Source organism: Falco punctatus (assembly GCF_963210335.1).
Source record: "Falco punctatus genome assembly, chromosome: 9".
NCBI lineage: Eukaryota > Metazoa > Chordata > Aves > Falconiformes > Falconidae > Falco > Falco punctatus.
The window spans coordinates 48,180,194-48,205,933 of record NC_137589.1 but is presented as its reverse complement, the minus strand read 5'-3'; the positions used below and the strand labels follow the sequence as shown (position 1 = coordinate 48,205,933).

The following is a 25,740-nucleotide window of genomic DNA, read 5'->3' as shown; positions in this document are numbered from 1 at the left end:
ATGTGAGTAATGCTGCTGCTTGAACCTTGCCCTGTGTCCCCGTCCCCTGCTTCTGCTCAGGCGGCAGCCGCCGGCTGTCTTCTATTTTCAAGTTTTATTGCTCTGAGATTACAGGCTGTGCAAGGGGGTTGTTTCTAACCATCCTTCTCTTACTGAGATGATGTGTCGCTTGATTTTATGTGTGTTTTCCTGATGGGTTGTGCTATTCTGCCTGTGAAAAGCCTTGCATCTGTTTTATGGAGAAAGGCCAATTCAGCCAATGCCACTAAAATCCTCTGCAGGCACCCGGCGTCCTTATCCCAGACACCCAAGAGTGTAATCACTCTCTAAAAAAAAAAAAAAAAAAAAGTAAAGAAAACGTTTATTTTTGCATCTTAGCACATGCACAGACTCCAGTCTTGGGGCCGGGGTCTTAGGCAGTCCTGGCTCTCCTGCAGGATACGTCTCTGTAGAAAACTGCTTTTTTCTGAGACCTGTTGACCCAGGGTGATGCAGATGCTGCTGTGGACTCGCCCAGCGCAGCCGGGTGTGCACACAGCTGCAGAGGTGGTGGGGAGGCAGGGGAGCAGTGAGCCCTGATGGGCACCGGGTGCAGTGGTGGTTGGGTCCAGAACCCATCCTGCATCCCCTCACCCAGTCCTGGGGTGACAGCCAGCGAGGACAACATGGCTTTTGCATTGTCAATGTCACGGTGGCAACTCAGGCCACAACTTCTTCTCCCCGTGCGTCTGTCAGAAGGGATGTGGGGCTGCGCGGGGTCTCCCCCAGCCGCTGCCGCTCCTCGCCAGGGGTGACGAGCCCCAGAGCTGCCTTCCCACGGCGAGATTCTGCCTGCCCCTGCCCTGCCCCCTCGGCTTCTCTCTGATGTGGCTGCCGAAGGATGTGGCGATAATAAAAGTGTGAGTACAGAGAGGTGCTAAGGTAGGTGAGGCAGTTGGTTTCCTGTTAGCACCAGTGCGACAAGACACGGCTCTTCCCCGCTGCTCGGAGCCAGCCGGTTCCCAGCCTGCTCCCCGCACCACAAGCTCCATTTACAGTTATTTACTAAAACAACACAGAGTGTGTGAACTCCCTCTAGGCCAAAAATAACTGCCGCCCCATTAACTCGAACTGTTTGTTTGTTTTCGGCTGTTTTCTGCCCTTATCGCAGGCAGGGAGCCTGCCTGCTGGGGGGCTGAGGGGGGGAGCGGGGTTATCACCCCCTGCCACCCGCAATTGCTGGGGAGAGAGACCCCCCCTCAGTCCGTGCTCCGGGAAGATTTTGTTGCACTGGGGTAAAAAGCAGCAGCGACCAGAGCATGTTTCTGAGCTGGTTGAATTTTTGCTTTATGGTGTGTAATGGGGGCTTCTGGAGGTCCCCCCCATGGGGACAGGGCAGCTGGGTCGCAGTGAGGTGTCCCCCAGCCCTGGCTGCCCTCCCACTTGCCTCCGCTGGGTTTTGGGGACCCGATGGGATGGCAGGGCTGTAGCAAATGCTCGTGGTGCCTGTGGTGGGGAATGGGGCCAGCAAATGTCCCTGCAGATGCTAAGCAGGGACTCAAGCTGGGCTGGGCAGCCCGAGCTGGGACCTTTCTGGTCCCTCCTAACCCTGCCTGCAGGATGGGTTTTGCTCAGTTTTCCTGAGATAGGCTGTGGAGGGAAACCCCCAAAGAGGCATTTCCATTCTTAATCTTTCAGCCAGGTGTCAGGGCTAAGAATGATGGGTTTTACCCCCTCTGCCCCAAAAATCCCAGGAAACACTTCTTGGTTTTCAACCAGCTCTAAAACAAAGTGAAAAACCTCAAAATCAGAAGTTGCCTTGAAAAATGCCCCAGATGCCTGGTGGAGATAAACTGCTTTAAAGCAAAAAAATACCACTTTTCCCTTGGTCGCCTGCGGCAATATTTGCGTTCACATCCGACAGTCCAGAGCCCATCTCCGCTGACATCCCGGGTGTCCTTGCCACAATGCGGAGCACTCCCTGTCCCCACAGCCCTGGGAGCCCCCCCGCCTGCCCTGCCCCGCAGCAAGGTTCTGCCTGCGCCAGCTTTTCCCTCTCATGCTCTTCAGTAGCAAACAAGTAGGAAGATGTGGCAGGGTCCCTCCCTGCAGGGATGAGTTCAGGGGCCATGGGAGGACCATGGAGGGCTGCAGCTCTTCCTGTTGCCCATCTCACTGCCCGTGTGTCGGGCTTGCTTCAACCCATGTGAGAAGACATTAAATGGGCATGTCTGCCTCCCCATGCAATGTTCTGCTCTTCCGCTGGTTTTCTGTGGATGCAATCTGCTCCCCTGTGACTTTTCTCTGCCTTGGCTTTTTCAGTTCAGTCCATTAATTTTTGCTCCATGTTTTATATGGTATAAGATACAGTTTTTCCTTTTTTATTTTTCTTTTTCCCCCTGTTCTGCCTTTGACCATCACGTTTAGCAGATTTTGCTTGCACTTAAGAGCACATGCAGATTGCAGTCTGCCCTGTGTCCATCTCACACCACTGCTGTGGTGGGGAGGACTCTAGCAAACGCCTCAGCATTGCTCTTGGGTCTTATCAAGACAGCAGAGGTGGAATTTGGGCATCAAGGAGTGCTGCTGAAACCCCATGCACCACCATGTCCACAGCCCTCCCTGGGAGGGGACACCTTGCCATCCCTTTAAGGGGGGAACAAAATGCAGCAGGAGCGCAGGACTCACAACCTTACCCAAGTGCAAGTGATCTGGCTAGGAAAAAACAGGGAATACTGCAGGGCAGTTAAACTCTTGTGTTTTGTCATGTTTCGTCACTCCCCAGCTACGGTCAGAAAGTCCCTTAAATGCCTGTTCTATGGTCAGAAATAAGAAGTTGGGTCTCTCATGAAGGAGAAGGGAATATGTTGTAGGCTGGGTGAAACTCCCACGCAAGTTGCTGTCTCAGCCACTTCTGCATCACATCCGTGAGCTCTCACCTCCGCTGGTGCATTTGGCCGCTTTGCAGAGGTTGTGGAAGCTCTGTCTGCCTGACTAAAATTATCTTTGCAGGGAGCCAGGCTAAAGAATTCAGTAAAAATGGCTATTTAAAGTGTCCCCAGCATGCCTCATGTGAGCGTCTCCAAGTACAGTCCACTTTGTGGGAAAGGGTCCTGTTTTCCACCCTGGGGAAAGGCTTCTCGGTGGTGGCCTATGGGAGATGTATACATTTATCAAAATGGTCTTTTTGCTTCGGTGGGGAAGATCTGGCTCACACAGAAAAATCGCAGCCTTGCCTGAGTGCTGGCAGTCTCTGTCAGACTTCCTCAATATAAACCATCGCATGCAATCGCTGGTGCACGAACATCTGTGTGATACCCTGGCAAAGGCAAGGTGGAAAAGTCAATGAGGAACTGATGGAGGTGAAAGAAATACTATCTAAGGGGTTATGGGCTGCTGTAAGTCCCAAAACATAGAGCAAAGCCCTTTCTTTGGCAAGAGCAGTAGCTGTTCCAGTTGATTCATTCAGGCAGGGAATGCCCTGGGCTGTGATTGTCATCCAGGACCATTTTACCTCCATTAGCGTGGCGGTGGAGGAGGTTAATAGTGCCAGAGCTGGAAACTGAGCTTCAAGCTGGAGGGGAGCACAGCAAAAGAGAGATTGTCTTCCTGCTCAGGGTAACCGGAGGATTTTGCAGTTTGGGGTTTGTGTTGCGCAGAATGAGCCACCAGCTTGTGTGGTTTATTTGTTGACTCTACTGAAATGTTTATAGTTGTCACCAATGTGATTTCTAATTTCAGGAGGTTCTTTCCAATATTTCTCTCCTCTGCTGACAGTCAAACATTTTTCCCACCCAGCAAGCTTCCCTTTACATGACAGATAAGAACGGTAGCTCACAGCACGTGAGAATTTCTCACCTTATTTTACAGAGTCTGTTCTGGTTTGGACTCTGCAGGTGTCCCTCTCTTCTTCAGTCTGTTTACAATGAGATGGTCGCCCTGTCTTAATCCTTGGAAATCCCTTTCCAGCCCTCTTTAAAGATCCCCTGATGTTTCACAAAATCTTTGATGTCTCGCATCTAGATTACACTGGGGAAGGAAAGGCTTTGGGGAGATCCGATCGCAGCCCCTGCCTGGGAGGGGGTTACGAGGCAGTCGGGCTCCACAGGGAGATGCAGGCTGAGCAAGAGGCTGCAGCCGTGCATTGGATGGTCACAAAGAGTTTTCCACTGTGGTGATAATTAGCCATTGATGAGCTGGCCTTGGAGCCTGGCAGACTGCTGGCTTTGCCCACTTGTTCCGTGGGGCAGCAGGGTGGTCCTGGTAGCGAGGTCAGCCGTCAGCTCCCATCCCCTGAGGAGCACCGCCCTCGCTGAGCCCTGGTGCTTCATCAGAAAGGATGGTCTGGGAGCCCTGGCATCACCAAGGGTGGCACGGCAGCCCCGCAGGCACTGGCCACGTACCTGAAGGCTGGTGAGCTTTGGGTCTCCTGCCGTGGCCACAGCCCCCGTGGATCAGGGGTGCTGTGGTGGGCTGCGGGCCAGAAGGACCAGTCCAGGCTTGGCAGGTGTGAGTGTCACTGGGTACTGCTTGCACGGCACAGAGATGCTCAGGTACGAATACATGTAAGACCATTGAGCCAGAGGATTCTCCACGTCCTCAGGAGACCTCAGCCCTGGCTTTCACAGCTTCCCAGGGCAGCAGCTTTGACCCCAGTACACGTGATGGCCCAGTGGCTCAGGCAATGGTATTTTCCTTTCAGGCTTTGCAGAGTAACAGGAGACATTTATGGTGCTGTCTGGCACGGGAGGTTCCTCACTTCTCCTTTCTCCTCTGGGAAAATGTTCAGAGAACAAAAAATAATAAATTTTAGAAGTCACAATATTCTCTTTTTCTAGTTCAGGGAAGAAGTCGGTGCTCTGTTTGTTAGAGATAATGGAGGGATGGACATGTGCTGTGTGGGAGAAACCATGCCTGGTTTGCTCCCAAGTCCATCATCTCCGAGTCTTCCAGCAGCTCGCACAGAGTGAAAGAGAATCTGGAAATAGGGCCCAGAAGTGGGCTCAGCACAAGTCCTGTGCCCGTGGTGCCTCTGAACCCCGGTCTGGTCTCACTCCATGGTGGGCTCACCTCGGGCCCCCCTCCCAGACCATTTTCTAAATGCCTTTTGACAGCAGGGATCTTTGAAGGCTGCCTCTGCTTCTCCCGGAGCAGGAATTTCCCCTTTCCTGCCTGATTGTGCGTCCCAGCTTCAAAGTGGTTGCAGAGTGCCTATGGCTGGAAAAACACACGTAAAATTAATTTGATGTGAATAGAGGGTCTGAAGACACTGGAAAGCAGGAAACACATGTGCGGGGCTTGTGCGCTGGGGTGAGCTACGTGCACGGGGGCTACGGGCACCCCAGAGAAGCCCCTCTACACCAGTGGGTCCCGCTGCCCACCGGGACCCACAGCGGTGGCTGACAGATGCCATCACCCCTGTCAGCTCAGCTTGGCATCATGCTGCCAGCATAGGCCCCGCTTTCAGGGAGCCAGCCCCCGGACAGGTCTGCACTTCAGGGAGGTGCATCTCACCTTCCTGGACACCTCACAATGGGGGGTGCTTCCATCTGGGCTATTCACCCCCAGCCGTGGTTTGGAGAGGAGTAGGTCTTGGTCCCTGATATCCCCAAATGCTGATGGGGAGAGTTGTCCTCAGCTGATGTCTCTTTCTGCTGCAGAAAGTGGGCAGAAGTTGAAGACTGAACTCGGGGCACTTGGAGTCCTGTCCCTGGAGCCTCTGCTGCGCACGGTGCAGTGGGGCGGCGGGGAAATGGGGCAGAGAGCTGAGCTGGCGTGTCCGGCAGGTGGGCGCATGTCCCCATGCTCCCCTCGCCCCCTGCCAGGCTGCTTCCGTGGGTGCAATACGGGGAGAGAAGGGGGAAACTGGTTGTTTCTGCCCGTGGCATAAATGCAGGTCACCTCACCAGCTCGCTCGCTGGAGGAGCAGTGGTGCCTGCTGGCAGGACACCAGCCCCAGCTGCCCCAGCTCCCGCAGCAAACCTCGCTGCAGAGCCCACGGCACATTTAACCATTTGGCTTTTGCTCGTGGCAGGACTTCAGTGCTGTGGCCACGGCATGAATTCACATATTCCCAACCACAGGCTCATCCCCCCGAGGATGGGTGGCACTGCAGCTTGCTCCAGATGCCCGTGCTGGTGCCAGCCCTCGGTGTGGGGCTTGGCACAGCCAGGACACCTGGTCTGATGGAGCAAATACCCCCGTTTGGGTGCCTCAAGGTATTTGAGCTCCCGCCGCACAGCAGGCTCACTTCTCCTCTGTCCTTTTGTCCCTTTGCTGGTTTCGGTGTGATCCTGCTCACTGGTGTGTCTCTCTGCAGTGCTACCCACAGCCCCAAGCCTGGGCAGTGGGATGCAGCGAGGTGACAAATACGCAGATGCCAGGGCTGTTACTTAATTACGGTCGCAGCCCTGCAGGCCCCTGGCTGAGCCTCTGGGCACCCCAGCCACTCATCTTTTTGTTTTCTTCGCACATTTTTCTGGACGCTGCGTTTTCGCATCTCCTGTTTGTTTTGAAGGCCGGGGGGGATGGACACACAACGGCAAATTCCCAGCCTGGACCACGCTGCGTGCGCCGCCTGTGTGACACGGGGCAGGGGGGTGTGAAAGCGCCTGCTGAGAACATGTTCACATTGCAACAGCAAAACCAGACGCCTGCAGCCGTCCCACTCTTCATGTGGTCACAGTGGCTGCAGCCCCTGGGGGAGGAACATGAAGCAAAGCAGCTCCCAAGCCTTTGCTCCGACATGCGTGGGCAGGCGCCTTCAGCTCCTGCAGGACCTGGCTGCAGCGTTCTGGGGAGGATGCTGTGCTGGACTCGCAGCTGTAGCTGGAGGGAGGAATCGGGTGCTTCTTCTGCAGGGGGTCAGGGATGAGGGAGGTGGGAGCAGACAGGAGAGCTCAGCCAGCCAGGTACATACCAGGACGGTGCGTAAACCTGCTCTTGGCATAATTTTATGTTGGTGCAAGGTTTCCTCCCAGCCCACCGTGTCTCCGTAGCTGCTCCTTTCCCTGCGGTTCGTTGCCAGCAAACCCGGCTGGTCAGGGCTGAGCAAGGGCTGGGTGAGCGTGGTGGGGACCCTTGTTCCCCAACAAGCCCCAGCTCTGGTTCACAGGGCAGCGCTGGGCTGGGCTGGGCAGAGAAGGGAGCTCTGCAGGCACTGCTGGCTGTGCCATTGCAAATGCCAGCTGGAAGCAGCTGGCTTGAGCAGGGATTTAGCAGTCCTGAGTCTTCCCACGGGATTTTGTTGGGCTGCAGCTCTGGATGATGCTGAGCCAGGCTGATAGTACTTGGGGGAGCACATCCCACCAAGAAGCCCCACCAGCACCCTCTCCTTAGCCTTCATTTTAAAACAACACACAAGGAGTTTCATGCCAACCTCAGCAGCACCAGCACATGGTTGTCCTGTGCCTCAGCGCTGGTGCAGAGTCGTCTGGGGTCCAGGCCTAGAAATTAGAGCGATTTTGGGTGTTCAGGGTTGTCTGGCTTTGCCCTCTGCCTCCGAGGTCACTGAGCCAGGGCTGGGCGCACTGCCCAGAGGGGATCTCCTCGCATCCCATCCGGCTTCAGTCGTCACAGCCATCCCACCTCTCCCAGCTGGCCTCTCCTTGACCACGCTGAGGACCTCCTCCCTTTCCTTCCCACATCCTCTCCTGCCGCTCAGGAGCGGATCCTCTTTGTGGTGGACCCCTGAGGGTTTCGCCCACTGGGCAGTTCCTTGTTTCTGGCTGCCGGTTTGTCAGATCCGGTCGGGGCTGTTGGTTTTTTTTTGACCGATTCTTCATACTTTTGTGTTTTCATTTCTGTGGCTGCTTCGCCCCAGGTGCCCTCCGGAGCAGCCCAGCAACGCGCAGGGGTAAAGGCAGGCTGAGGACGTGCACGCACGTGCAGAAAGGACAGGGAGGGCAGGAAGCTGGGTACAACCCCTGCCTGGCAGCATGGCACGGTGCCCAAACCAGAGCCTTTGGCGCTGAGCTGGCAGACGCGGGCCCACACTCCCTGCCAGTTCTGCCTGATGAGGAGCACAGGGACAGCAGAATGGGGTCACACCAGGCTCCATCTCTGCTGCAGCCTCCAGTGGGTTGGAGCTTGCCGCAGGGGCCCTGGCTTTCCCCTCCTTCCCGCAGAAAGCTCAAGGAAAGGTGAGGCTTGGGTCTGCAGAGATGCAGCAAGCAGTCGCTTGCCCAGCATTTGTCCCAAAGTAGATGTCAGCAGGTGCCTGGGGAAGTGGGGTCACCTGTGCCTGTGACAGTGGCACAGCCTGGGTCCCAGCTGTGCCTTCACCAGGGTGCTGGAACTCAGCTGGGGTGCTTTACAGCAATGCGGGCAAGGCAGGAGCACCCAGGGTGGCTTGAGGACCCTGCGCTGTCCTTAAGCATGCGGGCTGGCATTGCCACCCATGCTGGTGTTAGCACCCACGCTGACATTAAGCACCTGGACTGGCCTTAAATGCCCAAACCAGAGTTCGCACCCAGACTGGTGTTAAGTAGCTGGGCTAGCGTTAGCACCCCGGCTGGCGTTAGCATCTGGGCTGACCTTAAGCACCCAGGCTGGTGTTAGCACCCAGGCTGGAATTAGCAAAGGCTGATATTAGCTCCCAGGCTGATGTAAAACACCTGGACAGGCACCAGCACCCCAGGCTGGCAGGAGCACCCAGGCCAGCATCTCTTAGCTCCCTGGGCTGAATGGGGAGAAGGACAGGATCAGGCTGCAGCAAAGCGTGAGAAAGGTTTTGGTTGGCTTTGGTACAGCTTGCAGGAAAACACTAACGGCCCTGGTAGAGCTGAGGAAAACCTGGGATGGCTTAGGGTAAAGCCAGCAGCTATTTACTGCTCTCTGTAGGGTCCTGGGTGCCTGACAGCACCTTACCATGTCCCCTCAGATCCTGATGTCCCCTAGTGAGGTGGCAGTGCCCTCCTCCAAGGCTAACTCCCTCGCTGCTGGGACCCGCGGGGTGCTGCAGGGTGCAGGAGGGCTGCAGCCTGGGTGCTGCGCCCTGCCAGGCCCTGGCACCCCCCCCAGCCCAGCCAGGGCACGGCGTATTTTGGCACGGGGGGTGCAAAAGCCAAGCGTTAGGAAGGGATGCAGTGGTGTGACAGTGGCCATGCCGCTCTGGGCCCCTCGCAGCAGAGCAGCTCCCTGCCCAACCTTTGGGGATGATGTCAGTGCAGAAGTGGTTTGGGTTAATCCAAACTGCCTGTCCCAGGTGCCACAGTGACACTTTCTCGGCTCCTGGCCACAAGCCCAACCAGAAGCAACAGCACTAACCCTGGCCAGCCTCCCCGGTGCCACAGCTAAGCCCATGGGAACAGTGAGAGGGGCCATGCTGTGGCCACCACCACATTCCCCTGTGGGTCCAGACCTTCCAGCTGAAACAGTTTCTGCCTCCCAAGGGATTCAGGGGCATGGCTCCCATTCACAGCCCCAGGCTCAAAACTTCCTGGGAACCTGACAGCCCTTCCATTACGTCAGCCTGGCAGTGGGTCCCCATGGATGCTGTAGTGGCCACGCTGGGGGCTGCCATCCCCGACGTCATCCCCCGGTGGGCCAAGTGCTGGAGGAGCCATGGAGTGGCTTTTAGGAGGATCTTCCTTGGGGGATGCTGAGGTGCTGTGGCCTTGGGGAGCAACAGGGTCTTTCTCAGTGCGTGTCTTTGGGGTGTCCCTGCGCTGACTCTTGGTAAGCCTGAAGCCTGCAGCAAGGCTCACAGGCTTTATCCTGCGAGACCACCAGAATAACGGAGGGTTAAACCCCACCATACCACCTCAGCTGGGAGTGTTTTTGCCACTTCACTTTCTCCCTGCTCTTATGACACAAAGAGCAAAGCTGCCAGTTTGCCCGGAATGACCTCTGTAACCTACAAACCTAACCCCTTCCTCAAAAAGACAAAAATCCCATTGCCTTGCACCTCCATCTGTTTAGCGAACAGTTTAACCTAACAAGATTAGCATTTGAGGTCGTCTCTTCTTTTACGTTTTTCCCTCGCCGTTTGCAAAGAAAACAGCATTGGATTTAGGACAAAAGCTTGAAACCCCTCATTTGTAAGTAGCACAGCCTTTGGAAACTGTTTTGTTCCAAAGTTATCTGGGGAGAGGGCTTGCGAATCCTCCCCTAAAGCAAACAGGAGTTGGCCAAGAAGCTTGGCCCGGGCGAGGATGGAGCCCAGCACGGGGCACTTGCGCCCAGCTGTGCCCACTGCGGCCTTGGGGAAATTTCATCAGGTTATTCCCCCCAAGGAGGTTTGCAAAGAGAGAGGGTTGTGGTAGCAGGGAGAGGCTGCGGTGGAGTGGCTGGAATAGGAGGGAATTGGGATTCACGTTTCCTGTTCCCCCACAGACTCCCTTTGGTGACGTTCTGGTGCAAACCTACATCCCTGCATCCGTGTTGGGAAAGCGTGGGGAGCGCATCTCATCCGCGGGGGCGATAGATGAGGCCGTGGCAGGACGAGGGTCATGAAAGAGCAGTGAGCATCAAAGCCAAATTAACCTGCATGGGGACACGAGTGGGGTTTTGTCTTTATGTATGTGTGTGCTTGTTCCTTAAACACCAGCGCATCCCACCACGAGCCCCTTCCCGCAGGCTGAGCTGCCTGGCCCCCCGCTGCAGCCTGGCACTACCCAGAGAGGTGATGGCCTAAAGAGTCCCCAGGGAATCGTCGTCAGGGCGGGGGAAAAAGGTAAAGGGTTTGATTTTCATTCTTTGGGACTGTTTTCCCCTCCCTCATCTCCCGCCTGCCCCCTCCCTTTTTGCCACATTGTGCTGAGCTTGAATCAGGCCTTCACAAAGGGGATTAGAGGCCGGTTGCTGATAAATAGCAAAGCAGGTTGGAAGCGTGGGAACCAGCCATGGCGCAGCACAGAGGGACATTCCTGCTCCGGAGGGCCAGGCGGGAGCAAAAGTCCAGGCTAACCCCAGGTCACCCGGGGGACCCAGTGCCTGAGAAGATTTGTTCGGACACTGGCTTTTGTTGTGCACAGTTCCGTGTCAGCCCAGCGTGTCTCTCGCTGCTATTGATGGGGAAGGAAAGCACTATTGTCAGGCGCCTGAGGGCCCCCCTTTCACTCCTGCGCTTTCGGGGTGACGTCAAGGCAGTACGTGGGAACCCGACCAGCCAGCCCGGAGCAGGGCGAGCCATCCTGGTGATGCTCCATGTCTGCCGGCCCGCTCGCAAGGCGAGAATTGATGCTCAAGGGGTCCCCGGGAGCTGAGCATCACCTGTGGGGCCAGGAGCTGTGCTTTCCCCCTTGCAAGCCATCCCGGCACTGCCCGGAGAGCCAGGGCTGGGCAGGACAGATGCTCCAGCAGACAGCTGGGTGGGAACGTGGAGGGCTTTCTGCTTTATCTCAGCCCCGGCGTTATCAGTGAAATTTCCCAAAGGCAGGGAGTGAGGCAGGACCGTGCCAAAAATCCATGTCGGGAAATGGCTGCTGGATGAGAGCGCGGCCACCCAGCCCTGCAAGTCCCAGGGGTGTCTGCAGTGTCAGCTCACACCCTACCTGGACACCTGCAGATGGGTTCAGCGTTCCCTCATCCTCAGGCGCTTATCTGCTGACATGCTTTTAATCTCCACCTGGAGATCCTGGGAGAGGTGGCAGAAGGGCCCAGGGCTGGATCTAACTCTACCCTTGGTCCGGCTCCTGCTCTGGCCTCTTTTCAGGAAGAGGACGGGCAGGGAACTTCCCCGATGAAGCACTGCAGGGTGTGCAGTAAGGCTGCCCTGACCAGCTAAATGAAGCTCAGCTGCTTTGCATCTGGTGCCGAGGCTCACTCCAGCATTGCGGAGCATCTGGGGACAGGCGGCATGCCAGGGAGGGAGCCTGCTGGGAAAATCACTCCATCCCGCCTCTGGCTTCTCCTCCTGTGACCTGACAGTGCGGAGCTGTAGGTGACCTTGGACCCTGCAAGCTGCCCGGTCCTGGTTGGAGCTCTGCATGTTTCATCTACCATCTTGTGTCTCAGAAGATGAGCTGAGCACCAAAACTGGGACTTGCTGCCAGCCGTTTCTCCTTTGAAGCCTGATTTTGCTGCCAAAGGCTCACCAAGAGCTGAGGCTCCAGCACCCCATCCTCCGCACAGGGGCCACCGGGGTGGGGTGACTCCACAGCTGCCCCTGAAAGCTCAAATGAGCCAAAGCCAAACAGTCTAAACAGCCAAATCCGTATCCAAGTGGGACCCACAGGCTTTGCATCCAGCAGGGAGGCAAACAGGGGAGAGCAACAGATATATTTGCTGCCACTGGGTCCTCTGACTACATCCCACCACGCAGGAAGGAAAAATAAAAGCCTCCTTTTGGAGCTGGGATTACCCTGGAGGAATAGGGCAGCTCAAGCGGGACAGCGGGAATGTGGCTGCTCTGCTGCCAAGGATGCACGCTGCCCTTCCTGGGAAATCTGTGTGGGCAGCCACAGAAATATTCCTAGAGGTCACTTGGGAGTCTAGGAGTTGGAGGGGCAGTGTAGCTCTGTTAGGGCTGGGCAACAGCCAAGGTTTTTTTCAAAGAGCCGTGAAAAAAACGGGAACAGCTTCTGAGAAGTAGTGTTTTCATCATGCGCTGGTCTGGATCCTTCCGTGTGGGTGGAAGGAGTGACCTGGATGCATTTTCAGGGCCTTGCCTGACATGCCCCCCAGCCCCATACATGTCTGAGGGCAAGGACCCACTGTGCTGCATGCAACTGCTACGGCCTGCTGGTGTCCGAGTGCTGAGTCAGCACTTGGCAAGCCTGGGCTGAGCCTGGGTGTGTGCATGGATGAGGGGCAAGGATGAGTATTGGGATGGGAATGGGGGTGGGGATGGGGAAGAGGATGAGGAGGATGAGGATGGGGATGCGGGTGGGGTTGGGGACAGGGATGTTCTCCTGCTCAGAGCAGGTGGGATGCTTTCAGACATACCACCCTTGGTCCGGTCCCTGTACAAACGCAACCGTGTTGCCTGAGCTCCTCCAGATCCCCACCACAGGCACCCACCGCACACCCTGCCTGCCCACCTCCTCCTCCTCTCCTGTGGGTGCAGAGACCTGCAGAGGAGGAGGGAGCTGGGATGGGAACAGCCTGAGGCAGCTGAGCCCTGTGCATCCCAGCGCTGTCGGTGGGCACAGAGGGGCAGCTCCCTAACACCAGGAAGGGGATGATGCGCTTGGTGAGGATGCTCCTTCCAGCATCCCTTCGGGTGCCCGCAACCTGCTGCAAAGGCATCTCCTGCACCCGGTGTCAGCCCAAGACCTGCCTGCCTGCCTCTGAAACCCCACGGGGCACAGCATCGCTCACCCCCAGGCCAGGTTGAGCCCTCCTGGGGTGCTCAGATGAGCCGTCAGGCAAAGGATCTCTGGCCTCTCCCTCCCATCACAGCTCACCCCTGCAGACCTGCTGCAGGGACCCAGCCCCTTGCTGGCTGCCATGTGATGGGCTGCTGTTGGACCTCTCTATAGAAAATAAATAGTCCTGCAACAGGAGGGGATTTTATTATTATTATTCCCAGGCTATCAGAGTCTCCCCTAACCCTGCCTAATCGAATACAGCTGTTTCCTGTGCACTCAACAACAGGCATGCCGCTCTGCCGTCCTCCCGGCCGGTTTATTTAAGTAGGTAAGATCCGGATTTCCGGAGCGGAACAAACAGCGCCGGACGCCTGGACCACTCCAGCCCTGAACCCTCTGTGCCCCAGCGGTGCCCCCGCCACCTCCCTGAGCCTTTGGTCCCCTGCGGGGTCTCTCTGCCACTGTGATGGGGCAGGGGTGGCTTGTGGACATGCTGTCGGTGGCTGGTTTTATTCCGTTATTCTGGTGTCGGGAGAGGGCCAGCTCCCTTCTCCCAGAAGACCACATTTCTCTGGCTGGAGTCTTTAAGGCATTTGTTTGGGACACCTGAGGATCAGACCTTTCCATCAGTGGGATGCTAAGCCCGTGTGCCCCTCATGCAGCTCTGCAGACCCTGGCGCTGTGTCCCAGGGAAGAAGAAATGCCCTAAGTCAGTCTGTCTGCGATTAGTTAGAGAGATAAATAGTAAATGTGAGGAAAAGGCAGGATGGTTGTGTCTGGCAGGGGAGGGCAGGCTGGGAGCATCAGCATGTGTTAAGACGGACTGTCAGGTTTTGCTGGGCTGAGTTTTGGGACTATTTTGCAGGGTTAGATTGAATTTGGATGGATATTAACCTTTGAGTTGCTGCAGACGTGCAAAACAATTCAACTAACAGGTGCTGATCACTTCCTTCTTTGTTCAACATTTGACCAGCCAGAAAGCACGCTTGAAAACTGGTTTTCTCCAGGATGCCTTGTTGGGGCTCATGAAGGCACGTTGGACACTGGGTCTTCTCAGTGTCCCCGTGTGGGAGATGTTAGCCAGGACGGACAAGACGGGTGCGTTCTGCTTGGGCATGGATGCCTTCCTCGTCAGAGCAGCAAGGACCACCCTGCCAGGGCTCCCCTCGCCCCGTCATCCCCAGCCCCACTGCAGGCAGGTTTGAGCTCGTGATGTTCATCGGCAGCAGCCCCGTGTGCGGGGAGCAGCGGTGGCTCTGCCACCTGCAGCCCTCTCAGCTCAGAGCCCACTTGTCCACGAGCCTCACCATTCACACAGCTCGTCCCTTTGGCTCTTTGCAGAAGAGCCATTTGGTGGTGTGAAAACTCTTTGGTGTTGATTACTGGCTTTTTGGGTGCAGTTATGTGATGTGGCAATGCTGACGTGTCCTGATGCCATGTGCCTCTGTGGTGTCTGTCCCGGCGTGGCACTCGCCGCTGCTGCCGCAGCACCACCGGCCCCAGTGCAGGCGGCTGAAGCGCCAGGAAACTCTTCACCTGTTTTATAGGACATGGTTGGGGCTCACTCGGCTCCCCAGGGTGGGTCAGGCTGCCACCGCAGCCCCGCTGTCCCTGGGCCCCGTGGCCCCATCGCTGTTCCCTGGCAGAACCGGTGTGCACAGTGGCACTGCTCGGCATGAGCCCAGCCCAAGTCAGAGCCCCTTGCAGTGCTGCCACCGGCATGGCACCGCGAGCAGGTGGCTCCCAGGGGTGGCTCGGGTCAGAGCTGCCGCCAGGATGCAGGGCTGGTTGCTGCATGCAGCGAATGCCCGTGGTGCACAGCTGCCGCGGGCAGCCCTCAGCCGGGCTCACGTGAGAGTCCCAGAGATTGGGGTGCTTCACATGACCCTTGCTTTCTCTTTCTTTTTTCTTTTTCTCTTTCTTTTTCTCTTTTTTCTTTTCCTTTCTATTTTTCTCTCTCTCGCTTTCTTGTGCTCGTTCTCACCCGGCTTTTCACATTACACAGCAATGCTCTCTTTGCAGTTCGTACCCATCAGGCATCTCGTGTAACGCTGCTGATAAGGACTCACAGCTCCCTGGCAGAGGTATTGCTGTGCACCCACGCGCAGACACCCTCACCTGTGTTGTGACAGTGAAGCCTTGTCACCTTTATACCAGAACCCAAAGATAAGCCATAGCTGGACCATGAACTGCAGGGTTGTTTGCCAGGGCAATGGTGAGCCTTCCTCCCGCCTGGGCTGGCAGTCAGGCAGGGCGGCTGGGACAGGTCCTTTGGGCTTTAAGGCTGGGGAACCACCTCGTCATCCATCACTGGGAGCACCAGGGCAGGACAGCTGCTGGGGCACATGCTCCCCATCCCGGCGGACGGGTTTTGCATCGGCACAAGTTAACCAAGATGAGCTGAGTTTGAGCAAACGTGAATGAGAGCAGGTGCAAGCCTGGTGTCATCTTATTTGCAGAGAGAACCAGAAGAAATCATGGTGCCTTGATTCCTCTGCAGGCACCTGGGAGCAGCCAGATTTTGGGGGTCCTGAGCACTTTGCCGGTGACTGCAGAGGTGACAGAGATGACCCGTCCTCACCCGCCACCCCCCTCCCAGCAAGCAGGGCCTTGCAGGGCAGGCTGAGTTCCCAGCCGTTTGGTCCGGCAGCGTCAGGATGAGTGCCGATGCCGGCACAAGCGGCCGGTGCCAGCTGCCGCGAGAGGGGAATGATTCGCACCTCCGGGCGGGAGATGAAAGAGCTGCTGGCACTTGGAGATGAAAGAGCCGGTGGGACTGCAGTGTGGGACGAGGACGGGAGGTGAGGGGAAGCCCTGAGAGTTGTTTTTCTTCTCATCTCTGCTGCACAGCAGGATGGCGGCAACCAGTGCCCAGCTTTCCCAAGGGCCGCAGCGGAGCGGGACCCTGTGCCAAGCACCGTGCCCAGCACCGCCGGCCCCTCCCAGCCCCCAGCTGAGATGCTGAAGTAGCAGTGGGACCCACTAAGCATCTGTCAGGATGTTGCACGGAGGAAGGGGGGCTCTGGGGGTGTTTACCAAAGGAGTCGGGGGGGATTGTTGCATGGAGGTGCCGCTCCTGGTCCTGCCTGTGATTGTGCCAGCTGCTTGGGGTCGTCCCTGTCACCCAGCGTCAGGTGCCATTGCACAGTGGTGACACAGCAGTGACACAGCCGTGGGTGAATCTCCGTCTCTGGTTTCTGTGTGGTGAGGCCGGGGACAGGACTCAGTGGCTTATCTGAGAGCAGCAGGGGAACGGCAAACCTCAGTGTTCCTAGTCCTTGGAACTTCTGTCCCCAGGCAGGAGCGTTCCCATGTCACACCGCGGCGGTGCAGCATGCAGCGAGAGCCCGGCAGGAGCGGTGCCCTGTGCTGTGCCATGCTGCCGTGGCACACCACGCTCCCCCCAGCTCAGCCCTGGGCTCTCGGGTGCAGGGTGCGCATTCGGCCGCACCAGGACCAGCCGGGTGCTCTCCAAGGGAGTGGCTGTGCCTCGGGGTGGTCTCTCAGCGCTTCCTCTGCCGTCTCTGCTCAGACTCTGTAGCTCCACAGAGTACAGGCAGCACTGAGGCAGGTCTCCTTTGTGATGGGGGCTTAATAATCTCTCTCTAGCCTCTCCTTTGCCTGAGACTTTGTCCCTGTAACCTTTTGCTTTGGTGCAGTTTGTCCCCCGTGACTCATGCAGAGCAGTGAGAGCAGAAGCTGATGCTCTGGCAGACGGGCACACGTGCCTGCCCAGAAAGCCTCGGACTTGGAGGTTTGGACTTTGTCTTGCCTTAGACTTTGAGTTTGAGCTTCTAACACCAACTGGCAAACTGGTTCCCTCCAAAGACCCTAGCCGGGCACCTGATGAAGGCCTGTTTTCCTTTCTGTGTATCATTTTTGTATGCTACAGCTTGTGCAAGGGCCTCAGCTGTTGCTTTGAGGAGCCTCAACCTTGCAGGTACCCATGGAATGGGGCTGAGCAGAACCTCCCACCCAGCTGCTCCCTCCAGCTCTCCCTCCCAAGGCAAATACCGAGCCTGCTTGCCCCAGGCTGCTGGGGCTGAGCTCAGAGGGTTTTATCCTCCAGCCCCGGCCCTGTGTGTCCCAGAGCTCTGCCAGTCTGCGGGACCTCCTGGCAGGCTGGCCGTGCCCAGAGGCCCTGCCCAGCTAAAGGACAGTGAGGAAAAGGGCACTGAGCCCTCTGACATGGCAGGTGGGGACCAGCAAGGCTTTGGGGACCCACAGAGAGTGTTGGGTGAGCATGCTGATGGAGCCAACGAGGTCTCTGGCTTGGCGTCCACATGACCTGGACTGCAATGCCCTCATCATTGCATGGACTGAACAGGAATATGGGGTGGGGGACAGTCACTTGTTTCAGCTTCAGGTGTTGCATTTGAAGTTAATTTTCATTGCCTCAGCGTGGCTTGGTTGGTTCTGAACCTCTTTGAAATGATTGGGTTCAGGTGGACCTCAGATGGGGGAAGTGGAAAATCCAGACCCATCTTCTAAATCCATCTCTCCATTTGTCTTCTGGCTGGTCTGGCAGGTCCGGGGCTGCTGCCCGCCCCGGGGACGAACATGCTTGCTCAGACAACCCTGTGCATCTCCCACGCTGGACCCAGGTGTGCTGGACACGTGGAGCTGGAAAGGAGCTCCTGGGAGCTGGGCTGGGCTGAAGGTGCCAGACAAACCCTCCTGGCTGCTCCTCTCTCACAGCAGCAGCAAGTTTGCCAGTGCTCTGCCTGCCCCTCCCTGGGGAGCACCAACCTCTTCAGGACCTGTGGGATTCAGCTGGCACCAGGAAGCCCAGGGACGACAGCCAGGGGTACAAGGATCCCGACTCAGCTCCGCGCCTCTCCTCTGCACCAGCTCTCCGTCCTGCCTCGTCCGCCCTGGCTGCCGGGTAAGGATCACTTCTCGCCTCGCACACAACTTAACGCTCATGTTCTTGGCTCAGTTTTGTGGCTCAAAGGTACTTCTGAACCGTGGCGATCACTCGCCTGCATGCTCATCTCCATTACGCAGACCCGTGTGTGCAGAGGTGCTGCCGCGGTCAGTGCCGGCACGGCGGGCAGGCTTCGCCCTCGCTGCCGCAAGCGCTGAGGCACCTGTGCTGGGCAGCGAACTAAACCTGCTCCCGGCTTTCCCAACCCGTCTGCCAGACACTGAGTGACCCAGGAGTTTTTTGAAACCAGCCCAGAAAGGCACTGGGAGACAGCCTGCGTTTATCATGCTTCTGCTTCCCCCTGAATTCCAGTCCTCTGGCGTGTTTAGAACAACCTGATGACCCAAATCTGACTGCAGCAGCTGAGAAGAAAAATGACCTTCCGAAAAGAGCAGCCCAGGAGAGCAGCCACGCGTGCTTCGGGCCACCCTGGGCCGCTGCACCCAGCCACGCCATGGAGAGGAGCAGCCAGGCAGCAACAAACTGTTTCACCGGTTTTAATTCAATTACTTTTTAAAACAGCGTGTAGCACCGATGACACCTTCACAGCATCCCGTGGCAGCAAAACATCTCTGGAACCTGTCACCAGCAGCTTGTGTGAAACAGCTTAGTGGGCTCGGGCCAGGATCTAATAAACATGTGTGTGCGATGCGAAAACCACCTGCCTCTTTGCTGTGGGACCCACCAGCAGAGCTGGGGAAGCAGAGGGTCAGCCAGGGCCAGCAGCTACCTGGGGGACCTGGAAAAGTCTCCCAGCCCTTAGGGACTGTTGTGGGTTGTGGGGTCAGGGAGGGAGCTGCCTTCAGAGCTGACTGCAGGTGGAGGCAGACAGGGAAGGAAGCAATAGAGGTGGCGGGAAGGAAAAAGGAAAAAAAAAGGGCATGCGTCCCTCCTTCCTCCTGCTTTCCTTATTAGAAGCACAGAGCTGGTGGAGGCTGCAGGGCAACAAGTGAATCTGGGATTTGTGGGGTCTCACAGCCAGGTGGGAAGGCAAGGATGTCTCCAGGTGCGGGACCCTTCAGGCATTCAGCACCCGCTGTGGCCCTGGGCACTTCTCAAGTCCACTTCCCCAAGCTGTCAAAGGTCTCCAGCCAAAACTGGATCAGAACAGATATTTCTAAAGTGAAGAAATCAGGAAAAATTTTCATTTCAAGATCTCTCCTCTAGCCCCTTGTTTATCTCAGCATCAAAGAGTTGCAGTGGGCAGAAGCTCAAATTGCTGACCCAGACAGGTCTCGTTTAATTAAAAGCCTGAGCAAGGAGGGTGTTACCCCAACTGTTCATCTTCTCACGCAATGTCTGCCAACGGCTGGGGCAGGGGAGCATGGTCCACGGCGCTGCCATGTTTCCCAGGGAGGCAGTTGCCTGCTGTGCTCGATGCTTTTATAATCTGTCTGCTCTAGATGCTGACCTGCATCGTCAGGTGTTGTGCAGATGGATTTTTCCGTGGCCCAGCGATGCTTTCCCATCCTCACTTCCCACTTTTCAGGGCAGCCTGAAGGGGAGTGGGAGTTTCAGATGTTGCAGCTCCCAAGGTCCGTTGGTCAGCGGTGCGGGAAGAACCAGCCTGAGCCCTGCAAACTGCTTAAGGGGAGCCTGGGGTGAGCTGCAGCGGCTCCAGTGGCCGAAGGGGTCTAGGGACCCCTGTCCAGGGGGCAGCTGGGCCAGCACCCGCTAATGGGGAAGGGCTCCCTGCAGCGTAAACCCCAGGGGAGGGAGTCCCCCTTGCACCCCTACCAACAGCCCCGTTCATCTCTCCCCATGGCCCCACGGGGGGGACAGGCAAGGGGGACCTCAGCCATCTCAAGGTCTGGAAGAAAGACCCCTTGCCCTGGGGAGAGGCTTCCCCTGCTCTGCTCCACTGGGGCAGCGTGCCTGGCTGGCCCCCGACTCACAGAGCCCCTTCCTCCCCCCAGAGCATCGGCTGGGGCTCGGCAGGATCTGCACCGAGCCGGCAGGGACGGCTGGCCCCCGAGCCCCCGCTAAGTGCTTGTGGGGTTGGGTTTTTTTCCGCTCCTGGGAACCAAGCGCCAGCTTTTGTTGGCGAACAGACCGTAGCTTTCATGTGAAAAGGTTAGTACAGTATGTTAGTTCCTAATGAGGGGATAATAGAGTCTGATTCTCACACCCCAGGGACTCAGAGGTGACAGCAGCACGGGAGAAGGGTATTTAACACCTTCGCCCTGGGAACCTTTTCCCTTCGCAGCCAGAGTCCCCTGGCCTTGCCAAGAACAGGGAGGAGGAGGAGGAGGAGGAGGAGTGTGGTTCAGCGCCTTTGTCCCCGCTTCCCTCTCACACCCCAATCCCATCCCATGGGTGCACGCGTCCTGGCAGTGGGGGCAGCTGGCAGAAGAGCCTGGGAAACAGCTGATAAGTCAGGATCTGGCCCCCCCATCATGGTGTCAGAATCTGCCCAGCTCTGGGCATGGTGGGGAGGCTGCGGGTCACAGCACCTGGCAGGGATGCGGTCCCTGGGACCGTGTGTGTGGGGAGGTAGGGGTGAGCCCCCGGTGTGTGCGCTGCCCAGATGATGGGTGCCCCCGGTCTGCGTCCCCATGGTTGTCACCTCCCTGGCTGCCTCACAGACGTGTCTGTGCTGGGACTGGGGCTCACGGTGCTACCTGGGGCATCCTTGGTGGACCGGGATGCAGGGGCAGATGTGTCCCACAAAGCCCAGGCAGCGCAGCACGGCCGGTGTGCTGCGTGGGGAGGATTTAAAGGCCCTGCTGCCCTGCCTCGCTTTTCCTAGAAAAATCAAGCTTTCTCCCTAAATCTAGCCTCTCATCCTATCCTTCTGCAGCGGCTTAGGATGGTGATGGGCCCTGCGAGTGCGTGGCACCTGGGGGCAGCCTCACGTGTGGCCGTTGCCCCCTCCAGGGCTGTCAGCCACCCGCAGCCACATGCCCTCCCGGGGTAGCAGATACAGGTTGGTGTTGCTGTTTTCTCAGGGGGAACAGCACCCAGCGAGGGCAGCCCGGACGCCAAGGTGAAGTTTCGCAGGGGCCATCGCCTGCCCGGTGGCAGAACCCGCAGTGCCGGAGGCAGCTGGAGGAAGGAGCCGCGCTGGGGCAGGACGGGAGCCTCCCAAGGGAGCACACTGCTACTGCTCTTCTAACTGTGAGCACCCGAGCTGGATTAAACCCCTGGCTGCTGTATTTGTTGAGGGAGTTCAATTCAGACTGCCCGTGCGTGCGGGGATCTGGAATGTCCTCAGAGCAGGAGAGACCAGTTTTGCCAAATTCCACCCCTACAGGATGCCGAATTACAAGTGTTATCGCCTAGGCTGTCACTCCACTCGGAGCCTTTCAGGGCACACCACCTTCCCACTACTTAGCAATCTTAGAAATGGCAGATTTTTGCAGTAACCCTTTCCTGGGTGACCTGTTTCTTATGCTGAGGTGGCACATAGGAAACCCCCAGTTTGCAAGTCCCCCCCTCCAGGAGCCGCCTGTTCATGGTTTGCTGGGTCATGCTCTGGTGGGACAAGGGATGCTGAGCTACATCATGCGAGCAGCTCAGTGCTGCCATGTCCCCTCTGCGGGGCTGGGTCAGACACCACAGCATCAGTGTGGGTCTTTGGAGGTATGGTCTGTGCCTGCTAGAAACAAGGTGCTGAGGAATTACTACAACTAATGGCAAACTCTGTGTTTAGTACTGTGGGGAGGGCTGGCTCCTGTGGCGCTCGCCGGGCTTTGCCAGCTCACCACCACCATACCCACCCTGGCATTCGGGGGCTCCACGGGTGAGTCTTCAAGCTGCCATGCCCCTGCCTGCTGACTTGCGTCTCTCCTCGCTCCCAGCAGTGCCTGGCTTCGTTGCTCATCTCTTTTTGTGCTTTTTCTCCACCATTTTTGAAAATAGCAGGATGCCAATTCCAGCCTCCCTGGGTTTTCCAGCAGCATTACTTCAAGGGTGTGTACTCTCGTTCCCACGTCTCGGTTTGCAGTGACACGAAGCCGATGTCAATGCCTCCCTGTCCTCCCCAGTGGGGCACAGACCCAGAACAGACCCCTTGCAAGGCACTGGGGCCGGGCTCTGGGCTGCTCACAGGGCTGGGATGTCCTCTGCTCCCCAGAAAATCCAGAGGAAAGCAAAGGGTGGGATTTGGAAGGAGACAGTCTTTGAGTTGGGTCTTTCTGCAGGGACCTCTGCATCCTGAGGCTGGTCATCTCCCCCAGCCTGCTTAACTTTGGAGATTTTTTGGTCAGTTGAAAGTGTAGGAGCACGTCTGCTTACCTGGGGGGACAGAAAAGGGGCTCAAGCCCAACATTGCCTGCCCAGGCATGGAAAAGGCTACGGGGCTGGGGTGGGGGAGGTCAGGAAAGCAGCTACTTAAGACCAAACAAAATGTCACAGTGAGGTGTGATGATGGTCCGTGCCTGCAGGTCAGCATTGCAAAGCACCCAAAGAATGAGAATCTAATATTTTGCTTGTCTGTTGGGTTATTTTTAAATATCCCAACTTCTGGAACAGGGGAACCAAACTGTGGTCCAGGGCTGGGGAGAGGAACCAGTGGCCCCAGAGACTGGCCATGAGAGTGATGAAGTTTGGCAAGAATTTGCTTTACTGAAATAGGAGCTCTGAGGTCCAAAAACCCACCAGGTCTGAAGACAGAGCTTGTGGGCTGTGCTCTACAGCTGCTATAAGGCATGGCATGAAATATTTTTAGGACAGTGGGTTGGAGAGACACTGGCCTTTCGTAAGGTGCTGCACAGACACATATGGGCAAGGCAGAGTCGTGGTCCCTCTCCATCAGCAGGCAGTTTCTGGGTCATAAAGGCCAGATGTGGGGCTGCGGCGGAGCAGCTATTGCCTGGCTGTCCTTTGCACCAGGCTGATGCAGGTGTGGATGCTGCCTCTTGCTTCTCCAGGCGGTGCTCCCCCCACTGCTGTGCGGTGGGCGCAGGCACTCCAGTTCCCATGATGGGGAGCAGGCAGCCAGTGGCTGGCAGCGGTGGCATTGCCCGTGGTGTGCTGGGCTGCACGGCCCCTTCTCAGACTGCTCCAGCCTGGACCCGTCCTCCAGAGAGGCGGGCAGCAAGCGGACAGCTTGCTGGCCCGAAGGTGGGTGGATTGCTGCAGGTTGCCCACCCTGGTACACGGGTTTGCATCATCCCTGGGCCCAAGGGGCATCTTTCTGGGTCAACCTGTGTGAGCCTGTTTGCACTGGAGGAGATGTTTTCCAGCTGAGATAGCCTGGGCCTGAGAAGCAGACATTCCCTCGCTCAAGTGTGCTGAAATGTTTAATTAGAGTTTAACAGCAGCCTGGGAAAAAGGTGTCTTGTCATATTTCTGGGCTGCGTTTTGTTGTTGAACTGCTAGCCCTGTATGAGCGCAGCCGAAGGAGACCCGCCGCACAATGAGCCCTTTATGTGCCTCTCCCCACAGCTCGCCCCGACCCTGAACTTTCCCATTAGCTGTTGGCGCGGTGCCCTCACGCATGTGCCCAGGAGGGAGCCAGCTCTGCTCCACACCCGGCAGCCGGGACGGCACGGGGATGGGAGCGACAACACCGCTATGGCTTTTCCTCTTGTTTGGGGGTTGGTTGGTTGCAGGAGAGGGGACAGTGTGGGGTGTCCAGAGGAGAGGACATCCCACCAGCTGTTTGTGTATGTTCAGATGAGCCCAAGGTGCCCTGCTCTGAAGAAGGCTCCAGCCGATGGCCGTAGGGATGCAACGTGACGGCCGCGCATGTGGCAGGATGCTGGGGTTCAGCAGAATGGCACCCAGGGACACAGCGTTCGCCTGTGAGGGACCCTCAGCCAAGTGTTTCTGCAAATGCTGCCCACAGAGATCAAAGATTCCATTTTTCAGACCCCAGCAGGATTCAGCCCTCAGTCCCGTCCATCTGCCCCCACACTGGGAAGGGAAAATGCTCAGCCCTGCCTGGCTGGTGGAGCCAGTGAGGCTGCAGGACAGGATCCTCAGCCCTCTCCATCACCCCCTGGGCACCTGGGTGGACCTTGGGGAGCAAGGTCCAGAGGGAGCTGGGGAGGAGGAATGTGAGGAATGGAGCACACACCTTCCTTCCCCGACTTCACCTCCACCAAGAGCCCATCAGCACTTTTCATTCACAGGTATTTTTTTCTGCAGGGTGAATAATATTAAAGTTTTGCCACCACTTGCCTGCTGATGTCCTGTTCATCAGCAAAAAAGCAAAACCAGGTTTGTTGGGGCTGGATCGCTCCTCTTTGCCAGCTTTCCCAGCTTTCTGTCCTCTAGGTGGCCACTGAAACAGTAGAGAGCAAATCCCTTGGGTCTAGCAAAAAGCCTAAAAAAAGGCCACGTGTTTCTGTGTATATTATTATTCCTTTTTTACTTTTTTTGTGTGTGTGTGACACAAACGCGATGCTCTAGATGATAGCTCGCCGGGCCCCCCGGTGCGGTGAGAAGATGTGAAGGTGTTGAGGCTCCCCAGGAACATGCCTGTCTCACCGCGGTGACCTCACATGTCACTGACACGCTGGGGTTATGTTAGCACGTCTGGGAGGTGTCGGGCTGGGAATGCAGGGAACTGGTGCATGGGGTCTCCTGGGGTTTCCCCTTGCTCTGGCAGCAGCGGCTCATCCCCGTACTGCTCCCCTGCTCCCAGGGGCTGTCCTCTTGTAGGTCCCAGTCAGCGTGGCCTCTTTCTGAGACTGTTTTTGGGGGATCCTTTTGGAGAAGTCCTTCAAGAGCTGGTGTTTTCCCTCGAGGTGAGATGCACGTGGTTGTTTTCAAAGATGGTGCTCCCTGTGAGCAACCCTGTGCTGCCAGAGCCCAGCCATGCAGCTGCACGCTCTGCTCCCCCGTGGGACGAGCTGTACCACCGAGGCCAACGGCTGCACTGGCTGGTGAGAACCTCCCAAAGGAGCTGAGCACCAGCCTGGTCCTCACCGAAATCCCTACTTCTTCCACCCTTGTTCTGCCAAAGGTTTCTCAGCAAGTTTGGGGCCCCTGTGGCAGCACATGGCTCCCGCACCTTCATTCACAGTGTGTCCTACAGCCACACTGGTCCAGCTTCAGTCCCAGCGGTGACAGCATCGGTTCCACCCCTTCCAAGGCTTGTCTAGAGAGAAGGATGTCGGCAGGATGAATTGGGAATGTGGTCCTGGGTGTTAAAGTTGCTCCCTACTGCCTGTATTTCCCTCTGTCCTCTGGACATGCAGGCACTGTGGGCAGAAGCTGACGCCTTTGCGCAGAGGGTGGCAGGTGATGCCATGGGAGAGCTGTGGAGACCTCCTGCTCCTCCTCCTCCAGGTACGGTGACGGGGACAAACGGCAGTGGGGACCATCCCAGACTGCCTGGGAGGATTGTGCAGAAGGAACGACTGTCACCAAATTTGCTGGCAGGACATGCCATTTCCATGGTGACATCCTGGCTGAGCCGTATGACCAGCAGCACTGCGATCCCCTCCATTGCTGCTCCGTTTGTCAGGAACCTTTCCCAGCCCTGATGGCCGTGCGAGGTGAGCAGGGTCTGCACTGACAACAACTTTCTCCCCAGCAGCCGTGGCCTGTGTTTGAGCTAACGCAGGCAAGAGTATGGGATTTCTGTGCTCTCTGTGAGGACGAGGACAAGTCTCGACTCACAGCAGGGAG

General features: G+C 57.1%; 1 protein-coding gene across 12 annotated transcripts in view; it reads left to right on the top strand.

Moving 5' to 3' along the window:
• The window catches only part of EXD3 (exonuclease 3'-5' domain containing 3), a 291,634-nt gene that overhangs the window by 239,353 nt on the left and 26,541 nt on the right, over window positions 1-25,740 (top strand). For 8 of the 12 annotated variants that reach the window (XM_080401001.1, XM_080401000.1, XM_080400988.1 and 5 more), the window contains one exon: window positions 17,761-23,136. The exons of 2 other annotated variants lie outside the window; for them this stretch is intronic. In XM_080401001.1, coding sequence (XP_080257127.1) covers window positions 17,761-18,387 — 627 coding nt within the window. In that variant the 3' untranslated portion in view covers window positions 18,388-23,136. Of the gene's footprint in view, window positions 1-17,760; window positions 23,138-25,740 lie in introns of those variants that run through there. 2 more of the 12 variants (XM_080400992.1, XM_080400991.1) reach the window with 2 other exon arrangements.